Genomic DNA, 18,071 nt, shown 5'->3' with positions numbered 1-18,071 from the left:
TCTGGTGGCTACTCCCAGTCACTAGTCTAGCTGCGGTAAGAATGGGCGAAGCGGGGCTGTGTGTGAAGAGAGTTTGGGGCAGATACTGGAAGCTGGGAGACAGGCTTGTCATGCTCGCTGCTGGACTCAGAGCTGTGGCTTGGGGCCTTCCTAGAAATCCAACAGGGAGGCAAGACCTGTTGGAGTGTTATTCTGTGTGCCCCTCCATCCTGGATTGTATTTACAGTCATACCTCATGTTGCGTTAGGTTCATGTTGCGTCTTTTTGGCTTGCAAACCCGGCAAACCCGGAAGTGTATACTTCCAGGTTTCACTGCGCGTGCGTGCGCAGAAGCATCCTGCATGCTTCGTGCATGTGCAGAAGCGATCTGCATACTTCACACATGCACAGAAGTGCTCTATTGCGCTCCACACTTGCGCAGAAGCGCTGCTCTAGTTGTGGACTTTTCGGAAGAGATCGTGTCTGCAACTAGAGGTACCACTCTATGTGTAAATAAAACCATACACCCTAAAGACACTACAGTCTCTGTTGACCTTCATCCCAAGGAAAATGAACCCTGGAGTTTCCGTTCGTTTGGAGTTGGGGGTACATGCCACAGTATGTTCAAGCCTTTTATCAGGAGAGGGAAACATCTGGCCCACCAGATGTTGCCTAACTGAATCTCCCATCATCCTTGGCAAATGCCATGTTGGCTCAGGGCTGATGGGAGTTTTAGCCCCTGAAGGATTCAATCCTCCTTCCTGTATGATGACAACAGAGGCAGAAAAAAAGGCAAGGAGGGTTTTGAGTTTCGTGTTTTATTTTGGAAGCACCTTTGTTTTGGTTTGCATATTGTTAGAATATGCATTTTCCAGCACGGTCTCCATAATGTAGCACTGCAATTTTGGACACCGGGGAAGGAAAGAACAGTAATTCCTAGAGAATACACCTGATATATCACTGCGGTCCCTTCTGTCCGGTGCTGTGTATAGTCTTCCCTTTCGAAAGGAGAAACCCCAAACCACACCTGCTTCTCCACCCAAGAGTGCCATGAATCTGTTAGCTGAATAGTAGAGTATGCAGATTAGCAAATTGTTATGTAATTTGCATAACTGATCCTGCTTCTGCCACCCATCAAGGGGAGGGACAAGGAATGACACACAGGACAGAAGCCCCACCCTAATACTGCCCCTCCTGTCCCTGAGTTTTCCACCAAGCATGGAGTCCTTGTTTTCCACCTTGCATCTGTCTAAAGGAGGCAGAAACTAAAGATAGCAGGGAAGCTAGAAAATGCAGGATCTGCCAGAAGACCAAAATCTGCACAGGTAGAAAGCAGGCTGACACAATACTCACAGCCTTTCTTAGGACAGGCGTGGCTTTTAGGGGGGATGTGTGTGTGTGAGAGAGAAATTATCACTATTTTGCTGCAAGAATGTGAGTTCAGGCTTGGGAGAATATACAAAGGCATTTCATTGACTGGGCAGCTCCCGTAGTTTCTATCAGGCTCTCCTATATCTTAAAGTGGCGAATCCTCCCTGGGCATAATTGTTTTAAAATTGCTGGGAGTGCCACAGCTTCCACCGCTCTCTTGACGACAGGCTTTGCTGCCGCGACGGCTGGAACTTCGGCAGAGTGAGATTCATGGGATGCGTGCGTGTCGTTGTGCGAATGGATGAGGTCAAGGACCCTGCGGCCAGTTCCAGGGGAAGGGATGTTCTTCCCAAGATGATACATGGAATGCTTGATGAAATGGGAACCGCCGGCCTAGAAAAGAAAACCATTATGTCCAGTCTGCTGGTGCTAGTCAGAACACAGTCCAAATAAATGAATAAATAATATACAGACCACTCAGCTTGAAGCTCTGAGCAGGTGCAAATCTCATGAGGTGCAATGACTTTCCCCATGCACTCCCATAAACAAAGAGGGCATGGGAGATATTAGGGTTGCCACCTGCCCTGTAAAATACAGGACTGTCGATGTAAAATGCCAGGTCCTGTATTTCAGGTCTTCATCTCCCTCCCTCTCTCTCTCTCTCTCTCTCTCTCTCTCTGTGTGTGTGTGTGTGTGTGTGTGTGTGCCAAGTTAGGGATTCTCTCCAAATGCAAGTCTTTGAAAGGTGTGGGAAAGGTCATGTAATTAAGCTCTGGCTAGCCAAGCACAGACAGATTTACAAATTTGTGTGTGTGTGTGTGACAAATTGTAGAGGGACAATTCTGTTAGGATGCGAAAGATTGTAATGAATTGATTTGAAGTCACTTCAGCAGCAGATGGGGGGGGGGAGTCATCCCCTAACCATTCTGCCCTCCCCTGCCCTGTATTTTGCCAGAGGAAAGGTGGCAATCCTAGGAGACATATCCAGAGATCTATACGGCTTGTGTTTCTCCCCAATGCACAGCCTCACGGCCCTACAGGAGGATGAGCAGGAGGCAGAAATCCTTCACCATTAACAGGAGGAGCTTTGGTCACCAACATGGTGAAATCGCCACTCCTGTTGAGCCATTAAAAGTCCTCTGTTGTGTCTGGGTTCCCGGCCAGCAAATTAGACCTCTTTCACAGAGGTAAATCTAGATGGGCAACCTAATTTAAAAATGACAATGGTTCACTGAAATAAATAAACCAGCCGGTATTTGTGCTGATGAAAGGACCTCTTCCTATGTATGGCAGATAATTCTGTTGCTTAAGGTGGCCCAGGCGGTCTTTTGGGGTGGGCCCTTGTATCTCCTCCTCCTTCCCCGCCTTTTCAACTAATGCATCTTTCTTGGATTATAGGGCAGTTGAGCACAGTGGTGCTAAATCACGACCCATCACCTACCTTAATTCATAGAATCATAAAATTTTAGAGTTGACAAGGGTCATCTAGTCCAACCCTTAGTAATGCAGGAATCTTTTGCCCAACATGGGTCTTGAACCCACAACCCTAAGATTAAGAGTCTCATGCTCCACCAACCGAGCTACCAAGGCATGCACAGAGACATAGACACGTGCATATGCAAGTTCCATGCAGATTTGTGCCACAGGCCAATGCCCTGAGTCTAAGTACCTAGCAATGCCATGAGTGCTAGGAAAGGGATGCAGCAGGACTGCAACAGGGACGTGGGTAGCAGCCTCTTTGGCTCTAGGGATGAAGAATCCCTTAATTGTTCTGCAGGGAAGCAGGGAAGTTGGCCTTGGGAGAAGCTGGGTCAGGGTGCTTCTCTGGAAAAGTGGGTGGGTGGAAAGGTAACAGGAGCCAATTGGGGAAGGCCAAATAATTAGAAACATTCAAAGTCTGGGTGCTACAGGATTTGGTGCAAGAGGAGAAGTGGTCGTGCTTCAAGTCCCAAAGGGCTTTGGTTTCCAAACTAGCTTTCGTGTACACCATCAGACCCTCCCCAGTGAACCTCAGAGCAAGCAACCAGTTGTGAATTCTCTCTGTGTGTGAATTGCTGAAAACCATGTTTAAAAATTGCACCTACCTGGTGATCATATAAAGCACAATCTAGGGTGATCTCCTCTGCAGGTGGAAGGGGCTCACCACCAAGAACAGGAACAGGAGGCAACTGGATAACAGATGCCTTGCAAAACCCATTACGCTTGATAAGGAGGAAGAAAGAGAGAGCAGTTAAGACATCCCCACAGGGACATCTGAAAAGAAAATACTTCATCTCAGCCAGGCAGCATGGTGTAGAAAATTCCATTCATTCCCATCTTCCTCACATAAACCATCCAAAAAGTGTGGGAATCGATCGACTAGAGTGGCATCTGAAGATGTGAGTAAAACCGTTTTACTTATGTAGGTTTATATACTGCCTTTTTTCCATCATGGAAGTTAAGACGGTTTTCATGTTATTCCCAACGAGGTCACCCACCCACCTGTAGACAAGTCCCAGACCTGTTGACCTTTACTCTAGGGACATAATAAAGTTCAGTGGGGTATGCAAGTGTAGCTGGTCTTGCATTCTACATCACTGATGGGGAGCAAGTAGGCACTGCAAATTAATAATTATGAAGAGGTGTGAAGAATGCCCTCTCGACTTTGTAAATTAGAATATGTAAGTGATCTAATTAGAACAATGAAGAAACAAATGGGAAAATAAACATCTCACACAGGGAATTTACAGGATACAAAACTGTTTTCGTAGAATTTTTTTTAAATTGAATATCTCAGCATGAATGGAGGTCAAGAAATCAGTAGCTGTTGATAAGGGACTAAGATCAGGACTGAATGTAATTGGATTAACCAAGATTTTGGAAGCAGGAAGAACTTTGCACCCCAAAACCCAGCACATGGGAAGTCACTCAAAATGTATAATTGGTCGTATAATTGATCTATATTTGGATGGGAATTGTAATTTGATATTGAAAAAATGTGGCTGTTATTGGATTTTAATAATTGAAAATTAATAAAAATTATTTACAGATAGAATATGTAAGTGAACTGTGGGGATTGTGGTCTCCAACCTGAAGTCTAGAAATCTTCGAGTTTATATATGTATTTTTCTATAGAGAGAGGGACTTGTAGCCATGGAGGTTGGAAATGTGTGGACTTCATTTTTCAAATGCTTTCTTAAAGGCACAGGGGCCCCTCAATGCAGAAGGGCTGGCAGGCCTCATTTGACCGCAGGCATTACCAGTCCTGGAATCTGCACTGAATTAATTGGGATCCCATCCACTTACCGCATGCTCATCTGTCGCCACGTGGCAGTGTTCTGCAGGGTCTTGGGCTTGTTGCCTTGAGCAGTTAGTGGCAGCAATTGCAAACTCCACATGTGTACCTAGAGGCATATGCTGGGAACGTAATAAGGAACATTTTAGCTGTCTCTCTCAAATGCCGCAACTGAGCAGAAAGAGTCATACAGAATATTAATGATATAAATGGACATTTGCAACGCTGGGGCACTTTTGTTCAGTTTCCACTCCCTCCCACCAACCCAGCCTATGAAGCTGCCTTCTAGCAACTCAGACCAGTCCTTTTTTCCAATGGAGGTTAGGCTCAGGGCAGCTGTGGGGAATCAGCGTTTTTAGTGGAGCTGGTAGCAAATCATTTCACACACACACCCTTGACCCGTTTCACTGCCTGCCGCTTTGTTCCAGACTCAGTTCAAAGCGCTGGACTGGACTTTTTATCCTCGAGCACCTTGGGACCAGGGTATCTCAGGAACCACTTCTCTCCAGATGTTCCCTTCTCCAGGTCCCTTCAGGGTTGGAGGTAAAGTGAGTGGGCACTGGAAGCAGGGCCTTCTCTGCCATGGCCCCCCCACATTTGGACCATCTTTCCAAGAAAGAAATGCCTTAACCCTTCACTGCTCACTATTTGCGGCCAGCAAAAATGCTCTTAGTCCAACACTCTTGTTTGGACTATTTGTTTTAGAGGATAAGCTTGCCGTTACTACTTTTTAATTAATTGGTGTTGCTTGGTTTTGTTTTTGATCTGTTGTGCCCAAATTCCCTCTGCCCTTGCCTGATCAACTGAAACTTGCTGATGGTCTTCATAATTTGTCTGCCCGTCGTGGTGATTGACATGCACTAGGCTAAACGCAATGCAATTCAGAAGAAGGAGTAATAAAAATGAAATTAAAAATGAATTTGAATATTGAATGCAACGGATATTTTGTCTCCCTCCTCCAACTACAGATGGCATGGACCGCCAGAATGAAACCTGCACACCAGAAGGGACCATTTGGGAGCCGAGAATTGTGTTGCAAAAATCTGAAAGAGCAAAAGTAGAAGGGATAACTGCGTTTAGATCTGTGCATCAGTACTAGAAGTGCAGATCAGCTTGCCTCGCTTAAACATGTGGACTGAACAATGTCTTCAAACATCCCTGCTCTCTCCTCTCTCTGTAATAAGGCAGCACTGCTAGTGGCCCTGTCTGAATACTTACTGAGGTAAACCCTCTTGAAAGCTCAAGGAGCTGGTAGTGGGTTCCATTGACATTTTCAGCGTTGAACTTGGCGAGCCCAGAATTAGCTGCCTCCTTCAACTTAGGGTCATCCAGTGGTGACAAAGGGTTACAATCAGGGCAAACTTTGATAATATCTTCAACTGAGTCTAAGGAAGAAAAAGAGAAAAGTACAGGGTGTTTTTATTTATTTATTTAAGTGAGTAATGTTTTGTTGCTGGCTGCTCCAAAAGGTTTAGGATAGCTGATCAGTTGCTGACATAGGCTGTTGCAGCCATTTTGTGTTGGCAGAAACTTAAGAAATGAACATTTAAGGAATTTATTATATTTTTATTTTGTTCTTCCTCCAAGAACTCACGATGGCCCTGCAAATACCGAGGTCCACCTCCAAAGGCCTTCTGGCAGTTCCCTCACTGCGAGAAGTGACGTTACAGGGAACCAGGCAGAGGGCCTTTTCGGTAATGGAGCACCTTCTCATCAGAGGTCAAAGAGGTAAATGACTACGCAATTTTTCATAGACATCTGTACCAGGAAGTTTTCACTGTGTTTTTATATTATGTTGGAAGCCACCCAACGTGGCGGGAGCAACCCAGTCAGATGGGCAGGGTACAAATAATATGTTGTTGTTGTGTGTATTTTATGCAAAATTGCACAGAAAATGTGCGTGTCAGAAGAAAATGCTGGGAAATTTTCCTGAGGGTTAAAAAAAGAAAAGAAAAACCAATTGGCAAACTCATTTGGAAATGTGGAGAAGTGAACTCAAGACTGGGAGAACGAGACACTGAGAGGAAACAGAAAAAGACCTACCGACCCATTATAAGAGCTGTGTGGTCCCTTCATGTTTATATAAAGGACAGGGAGCCTGTGGCTCCTCTCCAGATGTTGATATTTGGCTATTGTCCAGGCTGGCAGGGGGTGATGGGATCTGGAGTCCAACAGTATCTAGAGAGCCACAAGATCTCCATCCCTTGTTCATGTGCATGCCAGGACATGCCTTCCAGACAAAGATACAGCACACAGGTGGACTGAGGGCCACAGGACACAACTGACGGATGTACATTGTTGTTTTTAAGAGCGCTAGGTGTGGTGACATCCAGTCCATGTCTCACAGAGCAAGGGTTTAATCTTGTGCTACACAGTCTGTAGGGGGGGGGGGAGCCCCAGATGTCTCAGGGACAAACAGCACCTGCGAAAGAGTGGTGCTCACTAGGGCTGAGAAAGGGTTAACACCGCCCCCCACATTGTGCTACTAGTTCTCATTGCCCCACCTGCAGCTGCTCTCTCTCTCTCTCTAACTTAGATTGAGGTTGAGAACCTTCCTCAAGCTAGCGGTGCCTTCTGGGAACCCTTCATGAGGCCACATGGAAGGCATTTGAGAGGCAGGGCATATCCCTAGGCCAGGCAGAACGACTCAAGGGATGTGCCAAACCGGGCTGGGGAGAGGTATGCCCTGGGGAGAGTCATGGTAAATGGGGTGAGTTGGCGCGTGGGTCACTGACCCCCTATTTCTCAGCCCTGGTGACCGAGGACTGCAAAGGAGCCAAAGAGATTACCTGGAGTAGAGTGACATTTGCTAGACAGCACTTTGTAGGCTCCATCCACAATGAGGAGTTTGACGTCACAGTCCCCTTCAACAGCCTAGCGGTTCAAAGGAAGAGGATTATGGGCTGGTTATGATGGGAGCAAAACCCAGTTCCGCAGCATTGTACATCATTGTACACCTTGCACATACACTGTACACCTTGTACATTGGCCTACGCTGACATGTTTGGCAATGTTTTGGATCTCAAAGTCCGTTCGCTGTGTTGACAAGGACCGTCGGAAGCTCTGGTCCAAAATATCTGGGGAATGCCTGGTGGGCCAAGGCTGGTACACATGCTATGCGTCTCCCAGATGCTGAACCCAAAAGGGACCAAACCCAGCCTAGCAAACAGTCACTGGCCTGGTCACCTATAGTACACCTATAGTGTAAGAAATGCCTTGAAATGCAAACTGGGAAGTTTTTGCAAACTGGAATAATGCTCCCCATACCTTCAGGCTATCCAGATGCTCCGGTGACTAATATAGCCAGTTTATTGTGCACATAAATACACAATTAACCATTTACAGTGGTGCCTCGCAAGACGAAAAGAATCCGTTCTGTGAGTCTCTTCGTCTAGCGGTTTTTTCGTCTTGCGAAGCAAGCCCATTAGCGGATTAGCGGATTAGCGCTATTAGCAGTTTAGCGGCTATTAAAGGCTTAAGGGATTAGCGGATTAGCTGCTAAAAGGCTATTAGCAGCTTAGTGCCTTAGAAAAAGGGGGTGGGGAGCGGAAAAAACCCCCCAGGAATCGCAAGACATTTTCGTCTTGCGAAGCAAGCCCATAGCAAATTCGTCCTGCGAAGCACCTCCAAAACGGAAAACCCTTTCGTCTAGCGGGTTTTCCGTCTTGTGAGGCATTCGTCTTGCAGGGCACCACTGTATATTGGATGACAATTGCCAACAGATTTTTTGGATTCTTGTGAAGACCATTGAACTAAGTGGACCTTGGCCTGAACCCTCTAGCCATGTCTTATGAACAGGTGTTTTTAAAAAGAGCATGGTGGACTTGGGTAGACTTCATTACAAGACTGCACCATGATCATTTTTCTGTTTGCTTCTCTAGCCACATTGTTGATATTAGTCAACACATTTTTTATTTTTTAAAAAATCCATCTGTTAAACTTGTATGACAAGTGGCTCAGGCTGGAAGGCCCACACTAAAGAAAATTGTAATAAGCCACCAGAATTGCCAATGCACTTGACAATTATAAACAAAGGAGCCACGGCACAACTTCCACGAATAGACAAAGTGGGAAAAGATGCTGTTCTAGAAATAATGAGATAGATTTGAATTTCTTACTTAGATTCTGTCTCGTACTTTGACCAGTTGAAATAGAACTTGGACGACGTACCATATAATTCAAAGGAGTCCAGATTTTAAATCTGAGACCACAGATTCAAACACTAAAGCTTTTATGTGTGGCAAATATTTAGGTTTTGGGAGGTTGTATTTTTATTTTTATTATTATTATTTTAGGATGTGTTTGTGATCCCGAACACAATCAACTTTCACTGTCAATTCAAATTTTGGCACAATAGGTTATGCAGAGTCAGCTATCTATCTCACTACTGTGTACAAGGGCAGGCAGTGGCTCTTCAGGGTTTCAGGCAATGAGATGATGGAAAATTAGGAGGTCTGGGATAGCTCACCTGGTAGAGCATGAGACTCTTAATCTCTGGGTCATAGGTTCAAGCCCCACATTGGGCAAAATATTCCTGCACTGCAGGGGGTTGGATTAGATGAAGAAGAAGAAGAAGAGTTTGGATTTGATATCCCGCGACCCTTCCAATTTTACAATTCTGTGACTCCATGAACCTAGAACCCTCAGCATGCAAAACTGCTGCTCCATCCAGGGGCGTACGAAGTTGGGGGCAGAGGGGGCAATTGGCCCTGGGTGCCACTCTAGGGGGTTGTGTGTGATAAGATGGCCCCTGCCTCCCTCCAGCTGTAGAGCGGCCGAGGGCACACACAGTCAGTATGGGTGCTGCCTTTCTCACACACTGTCCATATGCGCGTCTGCACGGGCTGCTGCGCTTGCGCACTCCGTACAGGATTACACACATGTGCAGGCCATATGGACGCTGTGTGTGTGCCACCAGGCGGTTCGCCCCGCCCATCGGCGTCGTGCCCCGGGTGCCAGAGAGGGTTCCTCCACCATTGGCTCCATCACTGAGTCACAGACCTTGAATGTTGGACATCATCACCCGCTGAGGTTTGGGAAAGGTTAGGGTTAGCTGAATTCCACTGGAATGAATTAGACTAATCTTTAGCGGCTGGTCGCCCATTAAATTGTAACTCGGTTGTTCTTGTGGACAACCTAGTACCTGCTCAAATCCTTGCAATGCGTAGTTGAGTAAGTGGAACTTGATTTGATCCATAAAGGCACTTCCCACGCTCTCAATCAAGAGACATGGTTGAGGTTATATAGCTCAGGCAAGTTATGCCTTAGAATGTTAAGGGATCCTGAGTATGAACGCTTGCTGTGTAAATTAAACTTTTGTTGGGTGCAACTTTGAAAAGTAAAATCAGCACCGTCCTGGTGAGCAGGACAGTTGAGTTCCAAGCAGTCAGCCTGTATTGACATGCCTTTATTATTATTGCTAATAATTTGAATAAAGATATGATGCATGCACCCAAGCCGAACCAATTCCTTTGTTAAGGTAATGGCCTCGGCTGGCTTATTAAGTACCACCATTTACATGTCCAAAGAGGCTGTCCTGTTGCCATAAAGACATATGGGTAGGCCTTTACCCACCTCACCCGGCTGGATGCCATATCATCATCATTTTATTATTTACACCCCGCCCAAGAATCCATGTTTAAATTCTCCACAAGGTTAGCAAAATGTCCAGGAACTCACATGCTGTGTCTGTGGCCTTATGGTACAATTTTCAGCAGGCAGTGGGTTTGACACATGGCACTCAGTCTCCAATAAGTCCAACTCAAGGAAGGCTATCTTCCCAAATGGCCTCTGTGGAGAGAAGGTGATTAGATTAAAAAAACTAAAAAAAAACTTGTTTACATTTATTTAACCAGCATACAGCTAAAAGGCCCACTGGGAACCAGACAGAGGGCCTTCTCAGTAGTGGCACCCACCCTGTGGAACGCCCTCCTTTCAGATGTGAAGGAAATAAGCAGCTATCCTATCTTTAAAATACATCTGAAGGCAGCCTTGTTCAGGGAAGTTTTTAATATTTAATGCTGTACTGTTTTTAACACTTGATTGGGAGCCGCCCAGAGTGGCTGGGGAGACTCAGCCAGATGGGCGGGGTATAAATAATAAATTATTATTATTATTATTATTATTCCATAGAGTGCTTCACAGTGTCAGTTCCCCTCTTAACAGATGTGCCAAAACAGAAATTTCTTCAAAATGGGATGTCATTGCCTTTGGTACTTCCTTCCAGCTCCCTTAAAGAGAAGAGGGCAGAATGAAGGGGAAAGGGAAATCGATCAATGTTTCCTGGTCTGAGAGCTTCTGTAGAGACTTACTCTGAACTCCTGGCATTATGAAGCTTTCTTGGAAGCCTGGCTCGCTTCTTTCCTGTTCTTGAAGCTTATGTTTAATTAATTTATTGCATTTTACGCCACCTTTTACTCCAAAGTGCTCAAGGTGGCATATGTGGTTAACCCCCTCATCTAATCCCCATAACAACTGTGCAAGGTAGGTTTGGCTGAGAGGCACTGACTGGCCCAAGGTCACCCAGTGAGCTTCATGGCTGAGTGGGGATTGGAGCCATCAGTAGATAAATGCAACAAACAAACAAACAAACAAACAAACAAACAAACAAACAAACAGGTGGCTGTTCCTGGAGAGTGGTGCAGACTTTGAGTGGTGTTCAGCTAAGTACAACTAATTATATCGAGGGCTTTTTTTCCAGCCGGAACTCAGTTCCAACACCTCTCAGGTGGACACCATTGCCATTATAAGAAAACAAGGCGGGTATTCGTGGTGCGTTCCGGCACCTCTTGAAACGAGTGTGCATGAGTAAATTAGGGCTATTAATTTCAGTGGGTCTCCTCTGCATAACTGCCACCCCTTCATTCCCACAACACTTTCGGCGAGCCATTCAGGACATGCACAACTTCAGAATTGGGTAGATGTGCATCTTCCAAATACAATAGGGACACTCACTGGACAATAAGACATTTGGATGTCTTTAAACAACTGAGTAAGACGTGCTCAGGTGCAATCCACACCAAAGCTTCCATTGTCCGTGTGGGTACACTGAACCCCAATAGCTTCTCAGTGGAAGGTTGGTAGTGAAATAAACCAACATCGAATAAACGATTCAAAGTGTTGGTGCTGACTTTTGAAGCTCTAAATGGCCTCAGCCCAGTATACTTGAAGGAGTGTCCCCACCCACATCATTCAGCCTGGTCACAGGTCCAGCGGCGAGGGCCTTCTGGCGGTTCCCTCACTGCAAAAAGTGAGGTTACAGGGAACCAGGCAGAAGGACTTCTCGGTGGTGGCCCCCGCCCTGTGGAATGCCCTCCCTTCAGATGTCAAGGAGATGAGTAACTATATAACTATTAAAAGACATCTGAAGGCAGCCCGGTATAGGGAAGCTTTTTAATGTGTAATGTTCTATTATGTTTTTATATCTCTTGGAAGCCACCCACAGACCCTCCCAGTGTCCAGGGACAGTCCCGGATTTACAGAAGCCATCCCAGTTCCTGATTTGATCCCTAAATGTCTCGCTTTTCCTTAGGACATCCCTTTTTTCATCGGAGAAAAGTTGGAGGGTATGGAGTTATGCGACCCCCTGAGCCAAGGAGATAAGTAACTATACAACCTTTAGTAGACATCTGAAGGCAGCCCTGTTCAGTGGTACCCTGGGTTAAGAACTTAATTCATTCTGGAGGTCCATTCTTAACCTGAAACTGTTCTTAACCTGAAGCATCACTTTAGCTAATAGAGCCTCCTCCTGCTGCCGCGTTATTTCTGTTCTTATCCTGAGGTCTTAACCCGAGGTACTATTTCTGGGTTAGCAGAATCTGTAACCTGAAGCGTCTCTGTAACCTGAGGTACCACTGTATAGCGAAGTTTTTAATGTTTAATGTTTTATTATGTTTTTATATGTTGGAAGCTGCCCGGTGTGGCTGGGGCAACCCAGTCAGGTGAGTGGGGTGCAAAAAATAAGATTATCATTATGATGAAACCTCATAATGAAGGTTTTGTTCTGAAGCAGGGTATTGGACGGGTGCCGCACATAGCCTTCACTCACACCTCGTATGATCTGGAGAATGACCTTCCTCCCCACCCGCCAGGAAGCACTTACCCGAGGGAAAACCTTGACCTTCTTGATGATGTTTAGGCCGTACTTGTACCCGTGGTTATTTTTTTCATTGATGTAGTTCACTGCGAAGTTTGCCATGTGCTCTGTCTCAACGTCATCGCAAGCAGGAAACTCTCCCTGAGGGAGGGTAGGGAGTACAGCTGCATTTGCTATGCATCCCAGGATCAGACCCAGGAGCGCTGGAGCTACCAGTGATCTCATGGCTTCGCCTGCAGAAGATCTAGGGAGGAGGGTTGTGCTGGAAGGAAGAGTGGAAGGAGCCACCGCAGAGCTCCCATTTATACAAAGATGATGCCCCCGCCTCCCATCCTCGGCCCATGAGGCGGCCTGCAATATTTGTTCTGGGTCCAAAAAAGCGACTGCAAACAACAGAAAGGGAAAAGTAAATATGTGCAGGACATTGAGTTAAAGGTTTATTAGATAAGGGGGGAATTGCAAAGTTTGCTAGAAAGAAGATGGCATGGGCAAAAAATCTCAAAGCGTCATTTCGGTCCCATTTGCCAGACACTAAAAGGGCATTATGGGGAATTATGCTGTAGCTCCGTGGCCGGGGGGGGAGGGGATCCAGTGTGGCCTGCCAGGCCATTTCCCCAAACCACACCCACCTGCCCATCAGGTGACATCACTGGTGACATCATCTGATGGGCAGAAGGGTTTGATCCTGCCTTGGCTGCACTGGTCTGTTGCCAGCAGGAAACGGGTTCACGCAGCCAAGGTGTAACTATTTATTATTGTTGTTGTCACAAAATGTCTCTCTTAAAACCACTGAGTAATCTGTCCTGCTAGGCTTAGTTCACCTTGGGAGGGACTTGGTATTCAAGCCGTTGTCCCCCCTCAGTCTACCTGAGAAGCTCGGCAGGTGAAGAGCTTAAGCTGGTTGCTGCAGCTCAGCCACATGGCTCTCTGAAGCCATTCTTGAGTTCCTATCATTTAGGAACTTTCCCCACTGTAGCTAAGCCAAGTGTTACTGCCTGTGCAACTTTTCCTGAATGCTGTAAGGAGAAGCACATGAATCTGACCTTTGGAAAGTTTATAACCAAACCATTTTTAACTTACCAAATGTGTTGTCCTTTTCGATGCTAGGGGAAGAGGGAAAATGTGGAACCCACAAGGGCATATTTTAAAGGTCTAACAGCCTATATTTCCATGTTTTACTTTGCTGCTTTTTAGTGCTTTTAGATTTCTGCTGGAATTCTCTCACCAAACAGTACTTGCGCAAACCCTGGGCATCCAGGGAAATCTCATTTTACACCCATTTTAAAATATTCGAGCCAACAATTATAATATCATTATTCATACCTCACATTTTCCCTGACAGGGACTCAAGGCAGCTTACAGATAAAGATAACAATAGTTAAAAACCTGGGGGGGGGGGGGGACGACCAATAATAAAAACAATAAGCATTGATAGATGTTTCTTTATTAAAACAATACAAATATGAACACTGCGGCACCATCCCTTTCAGTAAAAGGAGTCAGTTCACCTAAAGCCTGTTAAAAGAGAAACGGGGAAGGCCACCAGCCCATTTGGCTTTAAAAGAGGGTTAGGTTAGGTGAATTCATAGAGAGGAGGGCTATCAATGGGTAGCAGCCAGGAAGGCAGTGCTCAGCCTCCGCAGTTGGAGGCAGCAAAGCTCCTGAAAACCTGCTGCCAGAAACCAAAGGAAGGCAGAGTTGCCCTTGTGCTACAATCCTGCTTGCTGGTTTCCCACAGGCATCTGGTTGGCCACTGTGATACGATACGGTAATCTTTATTGTCATTGTCCCATACAGAACAACGAAATTGAAAAATCTACAACAGACATTCAAAAACCAACAAGCCTGCTATCCCAGCCTGGTTAGCCCCTAAAAACTCTGATACCCCATAACTGAATATAATATACTCACATAAAGACTACCTTACACTGCGTTTAAAACCAAAATCGCTTTTGGATAGAAACTGTTTCTCAGGCGGCTAGTCCTAGCCTTTATAACCCTGTACCTTCTTCCAGAAGGCAGAAGCTGAAAGAGATCATTTCCGGGGTGCGCACTATCCTGCGCTATCTCTGCAGCTTTCTTATGGCACCTGGAAGCGTAGATTTGATCCAAGGTGGGAAGAGTGCACCCAATTATTCTCTCCGCAGTCTTTACAACCCTGGACAGCATTGTTTTTCCCCTGACTGTGCAGCTCCCACACCACACACAGAGACCATAAGTTAATACACTCTCCACAGTACAATTGTAAAATGCCATCAACAGGTCCTTTGAGAGATTATTTTTCCGGAGGATTCTCAGAAAATATAAGACAGCAGGATGCTGGCCTCATTGGGCCGTTGGCCTGATCCAGCAGGCTCTTGTTGTGCTCTTATGTTAAGCAGAACAAAGCACCAATTGGAAGAAGTTTCCCCTGCTTTAAGGTAAAGGTAAAGGTACCCCTGCCCATACGGGCCAGTCTTGACAGACTCTAGGGTTGTGCGTCCATCTCACTCAAAGAGGCCAAGGGCCAGCGCTGTCCGAAGACACTTCCGGGTCACGTGGCCAGCGTGACATCGCTGCTCTGGCGAGCCAGAGCCGCACACGGAAACGCCGTTTACCTTCCCGCTAGTAAGCGGTCCCTATTTATCTACTTGCACCCAGGGGTGCTTTCGAACTGCTAGGTTGGCAGGCGCTGGGACTGAACAGCGGGAGCGCACCCCGCCGCGGGGATTTGAACCGCCGACCTTTCGATCGGCAAGCCCTAGGCACTGAGGCTTTAACCCACAGTGCCACCCACGTCCCTTGGCCCTGCTTTAAGAGGCTGATTCAAAAGAAGCTTTGATGCATAAACATGGTAGAGAGACAGAGACTGTCCTAACTGCTTAAAGACGGAGGAGGAGACTCACATTAAGGGGTTTTGCAAGACTCCTTCTGCTTTCCTTTTAGATTCCTGATGTTCTTCCTCAAATCAGCACCATCTTTTTTTTTTTTACACATCACTTGGGAAGACAGGTGAACTAATGCCAGTGTACTGGAAGAAGCAAAGATCACCAGTGTCAAAGCAACGATTCCTCAACATCAACTTCGTTGAACTGGTCATGTTGTCCAGATGCCTGATGATCGTCTTCCAAAGCAACTACTATATTCCAGACTTAAAAATGGGAAGCGTAATGCTGGTGGTTAACAAAAGAGGTTGAAAGACTGTCTCAAGGCAAATCTAAAAAAAAGTAGTATAAACACCAACGACTGGGAAACACCGGCCTGCAAGCACTCCAGTTGGAGGACAGCCTTTACCAAAGATGTCATGGGCTTTGAAGACGCTCGAACTCAGGACGAAAGGAAGAAACACGCTAAGAGGAAGGCACGCTTGGCAAACCCTCACCATGATCAACTCCTGCCAGGAAACCTGTGTTCCTGCTGTGGAAGGACGTGTGGATCCAGAATTGGCCTCCATAGTCACTTACGGACTCACTTCTAAAACCGTGTTGTTGTTGTTGTTGTTGTTGTTGTTGTTGTTGTTGTTGTTATACCACTCAGAGATTGTGGGGGCATGCACCAATAGGTTACATAACACAAGGAGGGGAGACCATTTCCCTGATGGACAAGGGGATCAATCACCCTCAAGGTCAAATGCTTGGTTTCATGTAAGGGTTAATGGGCAAGGTTTAAATCAACATAGCAAGCTTATCGCTTTGAAAATTAGCCAAACCCAACAGTGCTTGATGCGCTGGGTTCATGGTCGGGTGGTTGCAGTAGAATATTGAAATATATGTTTTCCCTTCATTTTGCAGATTCTACAGTTTTGCACGCCCTCCCCCCTTCTCTCTCTCCCCCCCCCCGGCCTCTTCATGCTATTTCTACAGGTATTTGCTTTTGCAGGGAACATCATGGCTGTATTCATGCCCCATCTGTGTGCAGGCAGCAGTCAGAGCGGTGGTTCCTTGCACCAAACCCTTTCCCTCTCCATCTCTGCCCCAGTTGGCTGCTCTTTTGCTCACTAATGACCCAAGATGCTGATTGTGAATTAAGGTTCTAGGACTGTTAGTTTGGTGGTGGAGCATCCGGCTGAAAATGGCCCCCTATCAGAAACCTTGGAGAGCATCTGCTAGTCATGGAATACTGAGCTAGATGGAGCAATGGCTTGACTGTGCAGCCGGGATGGATTTATAACAACAACAACAACAACAATAGTAATAATAATAATAATTTATTATTTATACCCCGCCCATCTGGCTGGGTTTCCCCAGCCACTCTGGGTGGCTTTCAACAGAATATTAAAATACAGTAGTCTAGTAAACATTAAAAGCTTCCCTAAACAGGGCTGCCTTCAGAAGTCTTCTAAAAGTCTGGTAGTTGTTTTTCTCTTTGACATCTGGTGGGAGCCACTATCAGGGCGGGTGCCACTACCGAGAAGGCCCTCTGCAAATGAAGCTTAGGCTCCAGGGACCCCAATTCCAGAAGGGACCCCAGGGACCCCAATCCCAGAAGGGCCCTAGAAGCAACTTCAGCCCACATTGCTTTAAAAAATTTTGTCTAGTAGACCCAATTTGAGTCACAGAACTCAAATTGATTTTATGTTGTCTATATTTCAACAATCCCAAAGTCTGAGAGTCAGTAGCTCAGGTGTTGCAAAGGTGGTTGTAAGTAAACCCCATTGAAGAACAGGACCATGGTTACCCAGAACCCGATGCTGGTTGCAAAGGGCTCCCCTATAACAGTTCAAGCTTTGGGGCTCCAGAAGTGTAGGTCCGCCACTGGGTGCAAGGCAACTTCCTAGGTTCCTAAGGCCCTGGCTAGCAAACCAATTGCTTGCAGCAGGAGTGGTGCTTTTCATATGTGCCTCTGCAGGGATGGTCCACTGACCAGGTGAAGGTGAAGTATGGAGGGGGGTCTCTGGCTGATCCAGTGGTCTGGCAAAGGATCCACATACCCAGCGTGGGGCAGTGTGGTGGGGGAAAGCAGGGTTGTGCAAAAGTCCCATGAGGAATTTTTCTACCCACTGATCAGCATGTACAGAAGGAAGGTTATGTCCTGGAAAATGATCGCGGGACTTCATTTAGAGGAAGGGCTGCGGTTCAGTGGTGGAGCACCTGCTGTGCATGGTTCCATCCCTGGCACCCCCAGGTTGGGCTGAGGATGCCCCCTGGGTGAAACGCTGGAGACAGCCTCTGCCAGTTGGTGTAAACAATTGTCATGGACTGGTTGGATGCAAAGGAATGACAGGAGAAACCAGCTGGGGATCCCTCAAGGGAAGAAGGCTCAGAGCCCAGGGAGTGGTAGTGGGACAACAATGAGTAGTCAGAAGGAGAAGAATGGGAAGAGGAAGAGGGAACAGGGCTTAGTGAGCAGGAGGAGTCTGTGGCAGAGAGGTCC

The 18,071-nt window shown here is 46.4% G+C and overlaps 1 protein-coding gene across 1 annotated transcript; it reads right to left on the bottom strand.

Annotated features, from left to right (window-relative positions):
* Positions 1-781: 781 nt before the first annotated feature.
* AHSG (alpha 2-HS glycoprotein) lies at positions 782-13,101 on the bottom strand. Its single transcript, XM_083442389.1, has 7 exons — positions 12,726-13,101; positions 10,304-10,414; positions 7,414-7,498; positions 5,843-6,009; positions 4,636-4,746; positions 3,435-3,551; positions 782-1,743 (listed from the first exon to the last, which is right to left on the bottom strand). Exons 1-7 carry the CDS (start codon positions 12,942-12,944, stop codon positions 1,489-1,491), a joined length of 1,065 nt encoding a protein of 354 aa, XP_083298515.1. The 5' UTR covers positions 12,945-13,101; the 3' UTR covers positions 782-1,488.
* Between the last annotated feature and the right edge of the window lie 4,970 nt (positions 13,102-18,071).

This window comes from Podarcis tiliguerta (genome assembly GCF_965153285.1).
Source record: "Podarcis tiliguerta genome assembly, chromosome: 5".
Taxonomy (NCBI): Eukaryota; Metazoa; Chordata; class Lepidosauria; order Squamata; family Lacertidae; genus Podarcis; species Podarcis tiliguerta.
The sequence above is the reverse complement of the archived record's forward strand: the minus strand, read 5'-3'. Positions and strand labels throughout refer to the sequence as shown.